Genomic DNA, 19,385 nt, shown 5'->3' with positions numbered 1-19,385 from the left:
AAACGTTTTATGCTTATGACCTTAACAGAAGCATATCAACTTTTCAAAGTCGAATATACCGAAGAAAAAGTCTGCTAAACTATTTTTATTCGTTCTCAGCCAACTTACATTCAGTTAATCAATAATTTACGACACAATATGTGTGTCTGTAAGTACCATGCAAACTTTATTTTTCCACTAGAAGGCTGTGCAAAGATTATACCGCAGATTCCTGCCAAAGCTGAATTATTTCTTACATCAGTTTGCTGCGACGTTATGAATGAAAAGGGCATGGCTAATAATTGTGACAGCTGTGTACGCGATATTAAAGATGATCTAGTTCCAATACAGTTTATTAATAAACTTAATACGCAAATCAAATGGAAACAGTGGAGAAAAGTAGATGATCGCATAACTTTAAACTACACTATTGGTCCATTAATCGACTTAATTTATGATATAGAGATTCAGCTACCAGCTTTTAAAATGCATTGTTTTGTTAAACGTCACCAACAAAATTACTTTGAAACTAAAAAAAATGTAGGAGTTACTGAAATTGTTATGCAAGTTGATTTTGCTGAAAATTATCGCTTGACATTCCAAAACGAAGTTCAAGATGCCCACTTTAGTTATAGCCAAGTAACAGTGTTTACGTGCGTAGCTTGGGTTCTTGGTGAAACCAAGTTGTTCGCTGCACTTAGTTTGGGGGGTATACTTACCTTTGCCTGTGGTTAGGTATCCCTTTTTGCTTATGTTAAAACGAAAGATTTGTAAGTTAAAAGGAAACAGGTAAAAATTCACACTTGTATTTCCGGGCAAAAGTTCAATATATACACTGGAATTTAGTTCACAATATTCTATGTGTTTTCGATCTTCCTTTTCACAATATTTTATGTTTTAGTTGATATATAAATTTTCTTTTTCACAATATCTTAAAATTTTAGTAAATATAATTTTTCCTTTGGTTGTGTTATGTTCACTCCTGCCACTGTCAGTGCACCACCACACACACGACCGAAAAAAAAGGATTCTCCAAATTTTGGACCACAAATCAACTGGACGCGGGTCGACCGTAGACGAGCTGGTAAAACGTGTATATCTTCGTCGGGCGTAAAAAGCGAATTGGTTTCACCCCCATCTAACCAATCCCTTTTGATCGGTTAGGTGGTGAAAAGATAACGTATGGTGTGTGTGTAGTGTGGTTGGTTTGTTGCGCGGGGTTGCGTGTATGATGGTGTGTTGTGTGCTGAATGTTGTGTTGTATGATGAGTGTGAGTTAGGTGATAAATGTTATGTTGTGTGCTGCATGTTGTGTGGTGTAATGAATTTTATGGTGAGGGGTGAGATGCCATGAAGTCGCATAAACACAAGTCTTTTGCTGTTATCAGTGATAGATTGACCCACAGTAAATTCGACGTTTATTGCTTTATTTCCAAAATTATCAATATATTACAAAACCAGTACAAAGGAGTTACCAGCATTTATATTTTCTCTGATGGAAGCACTTCCCAATTCAAAAATAAATTTATTCTTTCTAGTATTCCAAGACTTGCAGCTGAATTTAATTGCGGAATCTTAGAGTGGATTTTTTTTGTCACTTCATATGGCAAAGGTGCTGTAGACGGAATAGGTGCCGTAGTTAAACGAAAAGTCTGACAAATCGTTAAAGCAAGAAATATTGTTCTCGGTGATGCTTCATACTTCTATGAATGTGCTAAGAACAACATTCATGGAGTTAACATTTTGTATATCTCTGGAACACAATTTGATAGTTTTTGTAATCAACTGTCAGAGTTATGGCAAAATATTCCAAATATCAAAGGAGTTAAGAGTTTGCATTGGTTTTCATATTTCGGCAGTAAATTTATTGAAGTTTTTCGGACCGCCTATTCAGTAAAGAAAATAATTAAAATAGACCATACTAAAAACTAATAACTTTCTTCTTAATTTTTTAAGTCATTTTTACTATAATGTTACTTGAATTTTTAATTTACGTTATTGTTTTGCTTAATTTTCAATAAAATTGAAGTGTTATAATGAGAAAATTTTTTTTCTTTGTTCATGGAAGATTTTGTCGCGTCCGTTATGTCGCGTTCGTATTTCTTCTATACTCAATTAAAAAAAACTAAGGGAAAATTAACATATTTCATAAACCTACGAATAACAGTCATCTGTTCGCATTTATTAATATACATATATATTTATATATATATATATAAATCCTTAATTTGCTGAATTTTGTATATTTCTGAATGCGCCTCAAAAAACTTCTATTTTTTGTCGCGTCCGTATCATTTAATAATTGCTTATAACTACGTACTTATTTGTAGTAGAACCTTCCCGTATATATTAAAATCTGGTACTGCGTCAGCCCTTCAAAACAATGTCAATATATATAAACTTTTCCTTTGTCTTCTTCGTTTTGGACGCACTTAAAAGCGTACGAATGTTGCGTCCGTTACCGTGAAAATGCCCATATGCTTATCCATGTTTTCACTAACAAAGTCCAAACGCCCAACTCTAGATACAACCATACACCCGCAAACCATAACATTACCTCCACAGTGCTCTACCATTTGCAATACATTTTGTCCTTGCGACTCTTCATTGATCTTTCTCCACACTTTTTGTGATCTATTCGAACCAAATATATTAAAGTTTGATTCGTCGGTGAACCGAATGTTTTCCTAAAAACAATACGGTTTGTTTAAATATTGTTTAGCAAACGCCGATTTCTTCTTTTTATTAACCTTACTTAAGTATGGCTTACGACGCGCGACTCGTCTATGATAACCAGCACTCTTCAACACATTCCTTACTTGGGGATTTATTTTTTTTTTTGTGTACATTTCAAAAATGGATAAGCATGTGTATCTGAACATTTTAAGAAAAAAAAATTTAAAGTTAACTTGTGCTTAAATCGGCTGTTAATAGGGGCAACTTCTATTTACAACAGGATAACGACCCAAAACATCCGTCTTATCTTGTACATGCAGGGTTGTTATGGAATTGAAAATAACTCCATAGGTCCCACAATCACCTTACATTGATCCTATTCAAAATATCTGGAACTTTTTGGAAAATCGTATTCGAAAACATCGAATTTCATCAAAATAAGGCCAAAAAGCTGGATCATGGACTTAATGGGTCAAAATATCCGGTAATAGTACTAGAAATTGAGTAGGGAGCATACACCGATGTCTAGGGACAGTAATAGCAACAAAATGTAGGCCAAAAACCGTTAAAAGTATTGTAATTACTTTTGATTTATATAAACAATCATTAGTGTACGTAAACTTTTTTGATATAAATAATGCTCAGTTTAACCTTTAGCTTTAATTTTTTTTATGTGTAAAAAAAAATATGTTGATATGCTATATTTAATGTTAAATATACATATCTTGAAATGGATAAAAAAAACCACAAAATTTATTCATTTTGAAACAAATAAACGTGTCCGAATTAAATAGAACTAGGTGTATGTAAACTTTATTGGTCCACTGTATGTAGAAATTTTACATCGAAACGTCAATAATAAAAATTTGGCTGAGGGAGGGGTTAGAGTTTCCCGGCAAAAAAAAAACAATTTATTTCTTTAATATGGATTGAGTAATTTTATTCGGACCTTTTGTAAATATTGAGCAGAAAAAAACAGATTACACAAAAGCAATTATCAGAGAACGTTGCGGGGAAGATTTGTTTATAATTTGACTAATTTTTATTGGTTTTTTTATTTTCGGATAATTTCCAGCCGAGTTATGGCGAACACCCCGATTTTGATTTCCAAAACATTCTGGAGGAAGCTCTGTTACCGGCTTAAACTTCAATATTTCTGCATGAAAAAATTACCCTATATTGTCAAAAATGTGCTCAATAATGTCCGAATAAAATCACTCAATCCATATTTAAAAAATAAATTCACAAAGAAAAGTATTTTTTTTACCTTGAAACCCTAACCCCTCCCTTAGTTGGCAATCTTACAATACAGATAATTATAATGATAATAATAAATGTACTTAATATAAATAATTAGATGTAAATGGTTCATACATACGTATATCATATTGTTGATGAGTCCAAGTATATGCATACGGCTCCAAATTTCTTAGGCTTGTTATGTAGTAGCAATTAAGGACAGATTAGTGCAACGGAAAAGATAATTATGAGCGTATATTAGGTTTCAACTAATATTTATTAAAGATTTACGATGCTCCCGTTGTTACGATTTGATTTCACGACACGACAAAAATTTATAGGAAATCGCTTGAAATTTGTCTTTTAGTATTTTTTAATGCAATTTTCAAAGGAGAAGCACAGCTTCATTTTAAAGTATTCTCACTTATAACAATCTTGATTTAAAAATAATTATTTGTAGGTAGATTTCAGGAGACCATTAAACTTCCCGATACCCAAGATAAAATCTATCGGGTGTAACTATAATGTACATTGTTTACGTTTATATTGTTAATAATGCTCGCGATTTTGCTACTCCGCAATAGCATGTAAAAAATTAACACAATTAGAATTCAGCAAACTCCTTGGCACATTTTTCTGTGCTAGAAATCCGCAGTGCCTCTTCCTCGTAGTCGTCAAAATTACTAGTATCACCAGGTCCTTTACACCGAGGAATAAATGGTGCTTCAATTTTTTTTTGAAAGATTGCAATCCAGTCAGTTGAGGCAAACCACTTTTGGTTTTTAATATCATTGACGCCTGCCTTCAAATTACCGTAACGCTTTGTCAGATCGACTTGTAATAAATTACGTAATAAGTCTTTCAAGTCAGAACCAAAATGCGAGGGAAAACGTACTTTTCCTGATACGATTTTTTCATATATTTGAATGGGTTGGTCGGCGAAAAATGGCGGATAGCCCGCTGCCATTTCATATACAAGTACTCCGAGAGCCCACCAATCAACTGCTTTGTTATAGCCTTTAGACAATATAATCTCCGGAGCAAGGTATTCAGGAGTACCACATAGTGTCCATGTGCGCCCTTTTACACGCTTAGCGAAACCAAAATCAGTGACTTTCAGATATCCTTGTGAGTCAATTAATAAATTTTCCGGTTTCAAATCTCTATAAATTAAATCAAGATAGTGAAGGTATTCAAAAGCCAGCACAATCTGGGCAGCGTAAAAACGTGAATGGACTTCTGAAAAACGGCCTACTTTACGTAAATGCGAAAACATTTCTCCACCTGGAACATATTCCAAAACCATATACAAATTGGAATTATCCTTGAAATGATATCGAAGAGAAACTAGGAACGGAAACTGAATAGCCTGGAGTATGCGCTTTTCATTCAAAGTATGTTCTACTTGTTTAAGTTTAACAACCTTTTGCTTGTCAAGAATCTTCATAGCATAATAGTCTTTCGTCGGTTTATGCTGAACAATCATCACACGTCCAAAAGACCCAGTGCCCAACGTCTTAATGCGTTCAAAATCATCCAAGGACGCAGTATTTGTTGGGTTTCGGCGCCATTTATCTTCAAATTCTTCTTTTGCTTGTTCAAGAAACTCTTTAACTGTCTCTGCAGCATCAACTTTTTTGTTAGATGTGGTAGCGTTATTTCCCATTTTGGAAAATATGATAACGGATGAAAGCGAAACACTTATTTATTTTTGCAATTTTGTAGATAAAACATAAATTTTTACGACTTTCTAAAAATATATTTCAACAATATTTGAAACGAAATGTGTATAATTTTCAGTTACAGAAGATACTTCCAGGTAACACAATTTACGTAATATCGGTATTCTATTTAGTTATTTTATTTTCTGTGCACCATTTTAAGCGTTGTTTTTAAAATTATTCCTTAAGGTAGTTGGTATACCTAAAAAAAAAGAACACAAAAATAATTTTTGAATAAATATTATATAATATATTGCACTAAAAGTTTGCCCCAAATTAGAGTGTTTTCAATTAATAAAACTTCAAAAGTTGTACGTATGTCTCATCAGTAGTGAACATACATTGATAGATATTCGATTATACGCAAACACTATTTGTACTCTTATTATTATGTACATTTTATACTGTTTGAGGAATGTGAGACATCACAAATTTCTGAGAATTATTTTATTATATTTTAATATTTTATGTTATTTCAAAGTGAGTATTGCAAATTTTTCAACGCAGTTAAATTATTTTTACATTAATGATTGATAGACATCAAGGACAAATTGTATCTTTCCGCCACTCCCAGGTATGTAGCAAGACTGATATTAAGAAGATAAATGACTCGTAGTGAAGAATGGCGTAATTTTAATTCTTCGGATGAAAAACAAATTTCAACTCACTGGTTTGGGCAGCGTTTTTGTATTTTGGAAAAGAAAATTAACTCCGAAATCTACAAAAAGTTATTAGAAGTCATGTTATTGATTTATTATGAAAAGTGTGATTTTTTAAGAAAAAGTTCGTTTTTCAGCAAGATAATACATGTTTTAGATAATCCCAGTCACTTAATTTTTTCAAAACACATTAAATTGATGCAATGGCCTACATCTAGTCCTGATTGTAATCCTATCGAGAACCCTTCGGGTGTACTTACTAGTAAAGTTTACTCAAAAAAGAAAAAAAAACAACAGTGATCTTGAATCAATATTGGGATTAGATCGGGTCAGAAACCTTATAAAGAAGTTTTTGCGTCATTCAAAATAATGGAAGATATACTAAAATTGAAATATAAACGTTTACTCAACTCTCGATGAAAAGAAAAAAGTTTATTTTTAAAATATTTTTGTACCCTTCTACGTTAAAAATGAATAAATACATGATGCTCTATTTTCAAAATCAAAAGATGTATTTGTTTTTCTAAATTTAGGCGTATAAACCAATATCTATCTACCACTGTATAAGAATGTGCGCAAAAAAAAAAAAAAAAAACAAGGTATGCATTTGAATTTTCAAACATATAAATATGCGAAAAATAAATATTTTTAAATAAAACTCTCATGAACGAGTTATATATAAAAAATTATCGATTTCAATTATGTTAAGTACAAAGATTGAATCGTGTAAAAAAACGGTACGTGCTTTGTTTCGATTCGACAACCATCGTGATTTGCAAGGAGCAGCAAAATAAAGGTCGGACATCTTTATTTAAGGGTTGAAAGTCAAAAAGATTATTACTTATTTAGACGCAATCTCTTATTACTACTATATCATATCGTCTTGTATACTATATAAACGACACTATTGTAACTCACTCCTAAAAGAGTACCATTACTATTAAAATAAAATTATATTACTTTATAAAAGATTGCAGATGTAACAGCTGATGCCTGATTTTGACATTTGCAAATGTAATTTACATATCGGAAATGGTCCAAAGTAGCAATTTTCAGTACATTATTACATTTTGCTTTCAAATTTCAGCTACTTGAAAATATTAAAGGACCAGATTTAATAAATTAAAAACGGTAAGTATAAGATTTTGTTATTTGTAGGCTTTATGAAACGATTTTGCAAGGTATCATTTTTTGTAGTACAATGGGCACATCATTTATATATCACCATAAATGATGTATAACTTTTTTTAGGCTGGACAAATATGTATTGTGGTTTTTTGTGCCGTGTGGAAGAAGGTAATGACTAATGTGACAGAGTTATTTTGCTGACAGACCAGATGAATTAACCGATGAAGATGATTTGCAGATGTCAAAGTTACCAAAAGATGCTTCTAAGACGATTGTAGTAATGCATCGCAATGGGTATATTGACGAAGTGTCTGAATGTGAGAAGAATGATGAGGAACCCTTATGCAGTAAAAGAATACCGTATAATCGTTCTGCCTCGCAACCAACGTTAAATGACTGCTCATCAAGAAAAGACAGAATTATTAAGCTGATCAATAATGGACGATTCTATCTCATTTTATCACGTAAGTACTCGTGGTAAGAAATAGTGGTGGGTTATCTTCCATACGTTCTTGATATAAGTATATTTAATACATAGCGTCTTTACTGGCGTATATACTGCGTCGAGAACTTTCAGAGCTGGAGTATTTTCGTTCATTCGCTGAATTATGTCAATGTCGTTGTATAACTCAAAGAGCTCATCGTTCCATCCAATTCGGTATTTGCCGTGGCCAATGCGCAAAAGACTATAAATCTTTCGCAGAACATTTTTGTCGAAAACTCGTAACGTCGACTCATCAGATGTTGTCATCGTTCATGCCTCTGCACCAGCTTGTCGGCCAGCTTGTCAAGCTCCTCCTACTCAAGCGTTTCCTCCTCTCTTTTTTTGTGTGCAAATGCGTCTGGCTTCTCTCTTCAACTCTCGGTATTTATTCCATCCCGCACGTGTTATGGTCGATCGCAACGTTGCGAGGTAGGCAGTCTGTTTTCTCTCCACTGCCACACGGCACTTCACATCGTACTTGCTGTTCTTTTGCATTTTTCGAAAACCAATGGTTTCGGTAGCAGCGCTAAATAAGGAGTTTGAAATGTCGTCGCACAGTTCCCTTATACCGAGTTGTTGACGAGTGCTATCAGAGAGCAGGAGTGCAAGTCGAGTAGAAAATCGTTCGGCTGTTTGTTGTGATTGCAGCTTCTCGACGTCGAACCCTTCATGTGTTTGTTGATGTGCGTTTTTTGTTGGAAAAAGGCGGGTGCGTATCTTGGCTGCAACAAGATAGTGGTCCGAGTCGATTACATGATCAATCTGGCTGGTGGCTTTTTTATCCAAAGACTGCCAGGTAGCTTGGTGAATTTTTATATGCTGGAATCTAGCACAGATAACTCTATTTCGAACCGTGGCGAAGTCGATCAGCCTCAACCCATTTCGGGATGTTTCACCGTAGAGGCTGAATTTACCGACCGTAGTGCCAAAGATACTTTCTTTGCGATTTTGAAATCGTGGCAAGGGCAGCTTTCATAGGTGCGCTCATAAAAGGCATATCTTTGGTTGTATCGTCCTTCCCTTCCTTCAGGGCGTGGACACAAATCAGCGATATGTTGAAGAACCTCACTTTGATGCGGATTGGGGCTAGACGTCCATCCACCGGGATGAATGACAGTACTCTCTCTACCACCACGAATCCCACATCGAATTTTCGCTTCTTTATATGACCACTGTAGTAAATGCCACAACGACCTACTCGCCTCAGTGCTTGCCCCGTCCATCGCCTTTCTTGGACGGCGGTGATGTCAGCTTGTACTCTAACGAGGACTTCAACCAGCTGGGCTTTCCCAATTAAGGGACTGGACATTCAAGGTGCATGCACTTAAATCGTTATCCTTAGTGCGTTTGCCATTGTCGTCTTCAAACGGAGGGTCTCTCATCCGAGGCTGTTTGTAATTTTTCATTAATGGCGTTTTTTACTTAGCGGGTCTCAAATACAGGAGTGTTTAATGTCATGTGCGTATAAAATGGCAATATAAAGGGTGCCAGAAAACGTCATGCATTGACAAAGATGGTTTGAAAAATGATCACCCACTATATTAAATAAAGTGCATCTTAAAAAGTTAATTTTTAAACTGCTTTTGTTAATTTGAATTCCTAAGCTTGTCTAAAATATATGTTTTGTCTGCATTAATACAGTTAAATGTAAAGCAATATCAACGTCTTTAGTTAGACGTAATTGGGTAAATAAAAAAAATCCACAATCATAATAAAACAATAATATTAAAATCTAATGTAACATAAATCACTTACAATGACCTTTGCCTAGTACAAATTTTGGTTATGGTGTAAATTTTTGTGCAGTTACTTTTGAAATGTTCCCAATTTTGTGTGTGTCAAATTTGTGACCGAGAATGTAATAGTGAATAAAGTACCAGTTCGTATTATTATGTTAAAGCAAGCTACCTTTAACTTGTTCAATTAAATATCTTTCAAAAGTAAAGAAAATTATCAAAATGTTCTTACATTCAGGAGTGTTGTGGAACCTGAAAGTTGTCGGAATCAGAATTGAAACCGAACAAAAAAAAGTAGTAGTTGTCATGAATTCAGATATTATTATATATACATATATTATATTCGAAACAGAATTTGTATCGGTTTTGGGTGTCACCGTAACCAATTTTATCGGTTATGCTATCAGAAACAAAGCAAGAAGGTAGTCGCTCACAGATTTAAAATGTAAGTTGAGAAATCAAGTAATTTTAGTATTTCGAATAAATTTATCGTTATTTCTAACTAATTTAACACCCAAATGCGTCTTTATTCATGCGATAAATGTTATCTCTTAAAATATTTCTTTAAATCGGAAGTCATAAAAAACTTTAATAGAATTGCTTCCAAATGTATTCATTTGCAAGTTTTGTCACATTAGTAAACAGCTGATTTGAATGTTGGTTTTGCGTATGTTTGAAAAGACGAAAATTCAAACAGATTCTGTTTGCAATTCTGACAATTAAGCAATTCTGTCTTGGATTCCACAACATCCCTATTAATGTCGACTATTAATTTTAAAATATTTAATCCATACGAGGTAAATTTATGACTAGGCCACTTTCATACCATAAATTTGATACGTTTTCTGCAAGCACACTAAAAATATTTTAACTTTTTCGATAAAAACGTTCCATTTCGAATTTGTATACCTCTTTAAAGTGAGGTAACTTTAATATCAGAGAAGTTTTGCAGATTTTAGACGCTGATTAACTAATGTCAGTGGCTCTAATGATAATTTTTTGTTAACGATTAAAGTACGAACAATTGTTTTTTTTATTTTTATTGAAACTTATTTGCAGAAATTGGCAGGACCCACAAAGCTATAATAAAATTATAGTTCATTGCGTACTCAATTGAATTTATTTACATACTAAGATGATCTCTATCAACGAAGTGCCACTATGTTCAAAATGAAAAACAAAAATTCTTATAGTAAGTTTTGTGACCTGCTTACTATCAGGTGACAATTTTGAGACAATATTTTGCGACTAAAAACAAGAGACGCCGTTGTGAATAGTAACTTTTTGCAAATTGAGACCTTACCTTAAAATCTCGCAAATAGTGCTAGAAACTGCTTACTGAATTGCGCTTTTAGTCCTACAATAAGTTCTGTTGCAGGTTCAAGCCGTTATAAAAATTAGGCTATAATACAGTTTTAATAAAGTATATTTAATAATACATGTATTAAATGATCGATGTACAGAACTTAATTCGAAATGGTCAACCAATCTGGAAAATTAAACCACGAATATTGCCTTGAAACCACTTTTAGGTAGTTTTTGTCTTGAGTGCGGCATCAGAACTTTGCCAGATCCAATGCACTTAATCGAAGAAATTAATGATCAACTTCTGTACCACGCCTTCCAATACAACCTAATGGTACACTTTTGCCTGAGTTTTAACATCTTTTTCACGTATGTAAGTAAAAAAGTGTAAAGCGTTTGCAGGAGACATCTACGAAACCATTACAGCAACTTGATCGTGCAACTTGATCGTGACCAGGTTGAACTCTTGGAATGATATTTTTTAGTCTAGTCTTTAATGTCTTGTAGACAAATTGCTTGGTACGAATGGTGTAAACGAAAATAATAATGTTTGCTATCCTTTTTTCCATACTTTTTGTTGAGTGGGTTGAATGATGTAGATGTGTGGTGAGTGAGTATGGTGTCATCGGACGTGGTGAGTTGAACTGTTCCATTAGCATGCGCCAGTTTTATCCAGTAGATGAGGTGGATGCTTAACTCATTTAAACATCCTGGGCCCCCTTGGCGAATATTTTGCCTAGTATTCCACGAATATGTTATTATATTGTCTGTATTTCGGCGTACTGTTGGTGGAGTAGCAGAATATATTCTGACAACAGAAGTCAATAATGTACTAACATTTATCCGGGTGTGCAGAGAAGGGATTCTGATTTAAAACATAACACATATTTAAGAGAAGCAACTTTATTTTGCGTGTTTATTTGATTTTGCTTTTTTTGACGACTCATTGTTATGGCAAACCAGTGTACACCTTGTTAGCTTTTATTCATTTCATTATAGGTTATTTAAAATTTCTTATTTTATCGGTATGGTATACAGGTCGTTTATTATTTGCCTTTTCTATGTTATCGGCTTATAAAGGATAGTAACTCCACGCCTGACTCAGATGTGATCAGAATGGGTACTCCTTAGCCCTAGATTTAGGACTATGAAATTAGAGCGATCTTGCGAGAGAATGGCCGTGAATGGAGAACGGCTTCGATTCATAGAGTATAAAATTCTTCATAATTAAGTTGATGCTTCTTAGAGCTGATTTCCGTAACCCACCCATATGAGTAGCGCTTAGATAGATGCGATAAGAATGACCTTTGCCTTTTGTAAGAGTAGGTGCGTCACTGTATCATATTGGGAGTATGGTGATCTCTTAACTTTCTTTTGAGACTTTATTTATTTTTGAAAATTTATGAAAAGTGTCGATTTTTCAACCTTTTGATACAGCTGTGTTTTTTTATGTTTTTGTGCATATGCACTAATTTGGCGTTTAGTAGCCCGCCGCCGCTTTAGGATTTGTTCAGAATGGTTTTTTTTCTCATTATTGGCGAAAGTCATCCTGCGGGGCCGAAAATTTTGTATGTGCTTTTAATAATTTGTCCTGGCAAAGCTTTTTATACCAATTTGTGGAGTATTGGAAAATTTTGGCTCTATTGGTTGTCGTACGACGTACCGGCCATTATTTGATCGAGTAGTTGTGGCTTTAGAGAATTCTTCACAATACTGATCTTCTGGAGTTTTGTTTGTTATAGGGGGAAGTTTCCTTAACATTCGAAACTTCCTTAATTGTGAATTAAGGTATCTGTTTGTATTATACTCAACTTTAGTTGGCATGGTGGTAACTAGTTCTGTAACTAGTCCACTTTGTGTTTCGTTGTGCAGCGTTTGAACTTTTTGTGCCTTTGAGCAACGTGGTGTCTCTTGGCAATTTTTAAAATTGTGAGTGAGATTGGATATCTGCTGTAATGAAGCATTGAACTGTGTCTTTTGTGACAATATAAGCAATTAAATTTACTTTTGCAATTTTTAAGATTGTGTTCATGAGACAAGCAGTTTGTACAGAGTCTTTTTGATCTGACAAAGTTGTTCCTTTCGTTAATATTTAATTTTTTAAACTTTTCGCAAGTTTTAAGCTTATGCCCTCTTGTGCATAGTTCGCATGACGTATGTTTTCTCTGTTCGGATATGAACGATTGCATTATGTGAAAGCGTTTGTTTAGATTGTTTTTTCTTCTAGCTTGAGGTCTATTTAAGCTTCCATTTTGGTCGTGTCTAATGGTCTTAGTTTTGAGTACTTTTTCTTCTAAACTTTCCGCAATTTCATATTGGGTGGTGAGAAAATCTTTCATTTGTTGCCACGTTGGGTACTTTTTTCGTGATGAGAGCGATTGCTCCCATAGAAGTAACGACTTTTCTGGTAATGCGGCGGTGCAAATGTTTACCAGAACAGGATCCCAGCTGTCTGTGGGGATATTAAGTGTCGATAGAACCGACAAACAATTAGAAACAGTGGATTTTAGTTTGATGAATTTTACACTTGTTTCTTTTTAATTTTTGGCAAGTTCATTAGTGTCGTTACTTGCTTGTCGACCAGTATTCTTTCGTTTTCATATCTAGCTTTTAGAGCTTCCCAGGCCATATTGAAATTATCGTCATTAAGAGCGAATTGTTTTATTATTAAGCCTGCTTGACCTTTAGCACAATTTTTGCACTTGTGATAATTGAGGATGGTTTATGTACACGGCCGTGAACATGTCACGGAGGACGGCCATTCTTCATAACCTCCGTAAAAGGTTTCTGTGTCACATACAGGCACCTCGAGGTGGATGCCTGAACTTGCCTTTTGACTGTCTATTTGTGGCAGCTCTACTCTACTGTGGGGAGTAGGTGCAATTGCTTAAATTAGCTTTAATTGATCGGAGATCATAGCTTTCGTTTCTTCGTACTGGTCTAAGCAGTTTTCGTATATTGCGTAAGCCGAGGATTTGAAATTGTGTGTATCAGAATCGTCAGAATCTACTATGGCGTCATGAGCTGCTTGGAGACGAGTCCAAAAATTCTTAAGATTTTGATTTTTGATTCCTAATAACATCAGAGTTTTCATGAATCGGTGAAAAGGCAAATCTAGTACAGTATTTTAACCCTGGTCGAGACCAACGGTCTGATACACTTAGTCGAGACTAATGGTGTTTGGCTTGGCCAAGTGGTGTTTACATACATTTGTATGAAAATACGTGTTGTATTTACACTCATATATGTACAATATAGATACATTTTTGAAATTTCTTACCTCTCGATTTGGTTGAAATCAAATTGACTGATTTGTTCACGCTTGGCGTGGCTATAGCGTTCACAAAAAATGTAACATTTTCAGAAAAATTACATTTTTTGTAACCTTTTAAAACGCTCTAGCGGCTAAAGTATTTGACCTAGGTGGGTCAAATAAATATTGCGCCGATTAGGTAATTTCAAGAGCTTTCAAGAAATGTATAATTACAGATAAATCAAATGGCGAAGTGATAGAAACTTACCAAAGTTCATATATTTTCATACAAAATATATGGGATCTAGCCAAGCACCATTAGTGCACTAGGTGTAATATTATAATATCCTTTTTTCGTCCTTTTCGATACGATATCCTTGAATTTTTTTTCTGAATTCTATAGACCAGAGGTGGGCACAAGTTGATTTTCCTATGCACGCGTGCATAGGGCCTCTGCTGCGACGAGCAGCACAAAATATTACGCTATTTATAGAATACGAACGATCGGTAGCCCTCGGCACAATGAAGACTGAATGCTATCATACCAGTGGCTATGGGAAAGCAAAACAGTCGCATGCAAACACTTGTTCAAGCAACACCACGCTGAGCTATTTCAAATATACAGTGAGAGCTAACAATGTTTATGCGCGAATGGGAAGATTTTTTCTTTATAGAAAATTTGGATGGAAGAGCACAATGTCTTATTTGTTACGACATTGTTGGTCGCAATTCTAAATTTTGTTTAAGCCGACATTATTTCTCTTGCCATACAAATATTAATTTTTTTACTGGAGGTGAGCTAATGCTTTTGCAATTGCAAGCAGAATTTTTTTTTAAATTCATTGCAAATGATAATAATAATGATACTGAAACTGATAATGGTAAAAATAATAATAAAGATATTGATTTGCCTTTAATAAAGGCATCTTTTACTGTTGCGTTGGCTTTGGCAAAGCAGTGTCGCCCATTTGAAGATGGCCTTTTTTTCTTAAATTTGTCTTCAAAAGTTTTGAAATGTTTTGGTGAAAAAGGGCACGAAATTTTGAAAATCATAGAAAAAGTACCTTTATCTCGTCGTACCGTCACACGTAAGACTGAAGATATATACAAGCAAATTCATCCACTCTGAGACTAAAAATAGATTGCTAAATTGCAAATATTTTTCTCTCAGTTTGGATGAGAGTACTGATCTAAATAGTATTTGTCAACTAATAATTTGTGTAAAAACTGTCGATCAAAACTTTCAAACTTTCGAAGAAATTTTTGATGTTATTGCTTTGCATAGCAATGTAACCGGGGAAATTTTATACAATGTTTTGGTTGAGAGTCTTCTGCTTCGTTGATAAAAATAAATTACCCGGAATTTGTACGGACGGGGCCAAAGTAATGGTGGGATCGAAAAAGGGCTTAGTAGGGCAATTATTAAAAAATCATTTCAAGGTTCTTTTTTTCCATTGTATAATCCACCAGCAAGCGTTATTCGCAAAAGGGGATTATTTGAAAAGGGCAATGAATATATCAATAAAAATTATAAATAAAATTAAAGGGGGCCACAACTCTTTAAACCACCGAAAATTCAAATCGCTTCTTGAGGATCTAAAAGCGGAATACGGTGACGTACTATTATATACTGAGGTTCGTTGGCTAAGCCCTCCCACAGCCTTCAGCGCCTGTTCGATTTGCGGAATGAAATCTTAACATTCTTTGAACAAAATATGTCTGCAGATAATGGGGATTTCGTTTTAGAAGTAAACAACAAAAAATTTTTGTATGATCTAGCCTTTTTGTGCGACATAACAGAATTATTCAATGAATTAAATTTACAGCTTCAAGAAAAACACAAGATAATAACACAATTAGTAACCACAGTACACCATTTCAGCCGGAAAATTCAAATTCTAATAAATGAAATAAAAAATGGAAATCTTTTAAATTTGAAAAAAGTAACAGAAATCTATAGCCAATTTAAAACATTTGATAAGAACATAGAATACTGCAACATACTAGAAAACTTATACACAGATTATCATTTAAGATTTAAAGATTTTGAAATTATAAAGAATATAATAGATCTGCACGAATATACCCTTATCTGCGATATTGAAAAGCAAGACCCTGAACTGCAACCAGAGTTAGTTAACATGAGACAAGATTTCTCAATTCCGTTACTAATTGGCGAACAATTTTGGAGGGCAATCGACGAAAAGAAGTATCCAAAGACAAAGGATCAGATTTACAGACTGTATTCTATGTTTGGATCGACATACAACTGTGAATCTGCCTTTTCGTCGATGAAACTTATACTTAACAAACAAACGAATTGAATGACGGACCAGCATTTAGCAGACCTCCTCCGGATTAAGACCTACGAAGGAGAAATAGACATAGATAGTCTTATTAAATAACAATAATAATAATAAGATAATAATATAATATAATAATGATAATAATATAATAATGAGATAATAAGAATAAAGAGTAATAACAATAAATAATAATCATGAATAGCACATTTGTACGTTAACTTGCAAGACTCTGTGTACACTGTTGTTGTGCCGAACGACATGCTCAAATTCGTGCTTTCGCTGCTTCACACACAAATAGTAATAGTATGCGTGTACAAATGTAACAATATGTGTGAGTCCCCACCTCTGCTATAGACAATAAAATTTTAGGAAGCTACCTGGAAGCGCAAGTCGTTTGCTACACTCTAAATATAATTAAATAACATTTAAAAACAAAATATGCCTGGCCAGACCCGAGGGTCTCGATGAGGGTTAATAAACTGTCACTTTGTGAGATAAATTTTACAACCCGTTTTGAGCTTGTAGCTCCAAATGTGTTTTGATTTGTGTCGTCATTTACCATTTTTGTATTATATGTTAAAGTTGTTGTGCTTGTAAATTTAATTTGTTAGTTTAATTATTAGACACGCACTTTTTCTTTATGTATACTTTTTAGGTCACTATGTTGGTATATAGGTACACCCTAATACTTGGCTTGTATGTACTTGTTTTTGGCAATTTGAGAGCTCGTTAGAGAGATCAATTTGCACAATCCTGCTTATTTTTGTTTGCAAAAACAAGAGATATTGCTGGATAATTGCAAATGTGGACTTTGAATATTTGTGTATACTAATGTTTATGTGTTAATTTTGCTTGTTTTTGTTTGGTAATATATTTGCACGACGAAAAGATAGTGCGAAAACGGATTCGGTAAAATGTTTTCCGTATGCACTATTACATATGTGTACGTATGTAAATAATCATATGTTCAAATATTTCTTTTATAAGTACGTAATTTGTATGTTAATGTTTCTGTGAATATGTTTTTGTGGTATGAACATACATATGTATATTAAGAATATATGAGGATAAATATGTTTCCACTAAGTATATGTATGTACATATATGCGAATATGTATGTACATATGTCTTTTTGCAATTATTGCTTTGTTTTTTATGTTACAATTTTTATTTGTTTGTGCCTTTGCTTACTTCATTTATGCAATCCTGCTTAATGTTTTGTTAAACATAAGAGGTATGCCGGAAAAATTGCAAGATGATACTTGAATGTTTTTTGTTTGTTAATAAGTAGGTAAGTGTTTAAATACACGAAGGTAAGCTAGTACCTAGGCAATAAAGTAATTATATTTATTAACATATATTGATATACGAGGTGTGTTCAAAAAGTATCGCGACAGTTTGCTGACAGTTTTCTTCGATTGCAGGGGCGTGGTGCATCATGAGTTCTTGCCACAGGGAAGAACGGTCAATAAGGAATATTACCTGCAAGTTATGCGCAATTTGCGCGAAGCAATCCGCTAGAAACGCCCGGATTTGTGGAAGAACAAAAATTGGCTTTTGCACCACGATAACGCCCTTGCTCACACATCGTTGCTTGTGCGCGACTTTTTGGCCAAAAAAAACACACTAATGATGCCGCAGCCACCGTATTCCCCATATCTGACCCCCTGTGACTTTTTCTTGTTCCCTAAACTGAAGAGGCCCATGAAAGGACGACGTTACGTTTCTCTTGACGAGATAAAGACGGCATCGAAGGAGGAGCTGAAGAAGATAAAAAAAATTATTTTTTGAAGTGTTTCGAAGATTGGAAAAACCGTTGGCACAAGTGTATAATATCTCATGGGGATTACTTTGAAGGGGACAAAATAGATATTCATGAATAAATAAATAATTTTTGAAAAAACACAAAATTCGCGATACTTTTTGAACACACCTCGTATATACGTTATATCAAACTGTTTTCGGTTTTTCCCGCAAAATAAACTCGAAACTGGGACAGTTTGGCAACCGTTTTTTGCTGTTAAAACGGATTTTATATTCGCATATGTTTTGCATCCATACATATGTACATTAAATAGATTTAAAAGAAATAAATACGCTCACTTTGTATTTCCTAAAAGGGCCTTTTATGTGCTGTAAGTATGTAGTGTTTACAGGCCTGCGCAATTTGCTCCAATTCCTTTTCCTTTCTCCACTCTCTGTTAGCTGGCTACGAGCTGGCTTGTAGTTTTATATTTAATGTTGTTTTAGATTTTTCGCGCCCGAATATTTGTTCATGTTTAGTTTTAAGGTGCTTTAGAAGTTTGCGCCTTATTGGTTTTATTGTTTGATTTCGCGCCCGCTTGATTTTATGTTTGTTTTTATTGTTTTTGTGTTGTAAACTTTTGTATATTTGGTTTTTGTAAATTTATGTTTTATGTCGCAGTTTTCGTTTTTGTTTTTTTTTTGTTTTTTGTTCCACTGCACTTTGTTTTTGTTTAGTTTTGTATTGTATGTATTTATCTATGTATGTATATGTATTTCGGCAATTCACTGCAGATTTTTTTGTTGCCGGAATTTTTTCTTTTGTCTTATTTGTATATTTATTTTGTTATTTAGCCTTTGCTTGGTTTGTTTACAGAACTGTTTTACTACAATTTTTTGAAGTTTTGTCACCACAATTTGTGTATACACATTTATGCCCTTTAGCACTGTTTATATGTACATATACATATGTATGTATTTAATTTTTTTTTATTAATTATCCGAGGTGCCTTTCGGTAAGGCTCGAAGGACTATGAATAATTGGGTGCCCAATTAGTGGGAACACCCACCACCAATCAGATAGTTAATAAATCACTTACACTCAGATTAAGTAAAAATCCGATTTATTAAAGTTTAATTTCTTTTTATAAAAAGT

General features: G+C 34.0%; 1 protein-coding gene across 6 annotated transcripts in view; it reads right to left on the bottom strand.

Moving 5' to 3' along the window:
• LOC126765275 (cAMP-dependent protein kinase catalytic subunit 1) overlaps positions 1-19,385 on the bottom strand; it is a 79,415-nt gene that overhangs the window by 14,382 nt on the left and 45,648 nt on the right. For 5 of the 6 annotated variants that reach the window (XM_050482986.1, XM_050482984.1, XM_050482989.1 and 2 more), the window contains one exon: positions 4,034-5,817. In XM_050482986.1, the coding sequence (XP_050338943.1) occupies positions 4,499-5,560 (1,062 nt within the window). In that variant the 5' untranslated portion in view covers positions 5,561-5,817 and the 3' untranslated portion in view covers positions 4,034-4,498. Of the gene's footprint in view, positions 1-4,033; positions 5,818-16,513; positions 16,546-19,385 lie in introns of all 6 variants that reach the window. The other variant, XM_050482985.1, reaches the window with a different exon arrangement.

Source organism: Bactrocera neohumeralis, unplaced genomic scaffold (assembly GCF_024586455.1).
Source record: "Bactrocera neohumeralis isolate Rockhampton unplaced genomic scaffold, APGP_CSIRO_Bneo_wtdbg2-racon-allhic-juicebox.fasta_v2 cluster10, whole genome shotgun sequence".
Lineage (NCBI taxonomy): Eukaryota > Metazoa > Arthropoda > Insecta > Diptera > Tephritidae > Bactrocera > Bactrocera neohumeralis.
The sequence above is the reverse complement of the archived record's forward strand: the minus strand, read 5'-3'. Positions and strand labels throughout refer to the sequence as shown.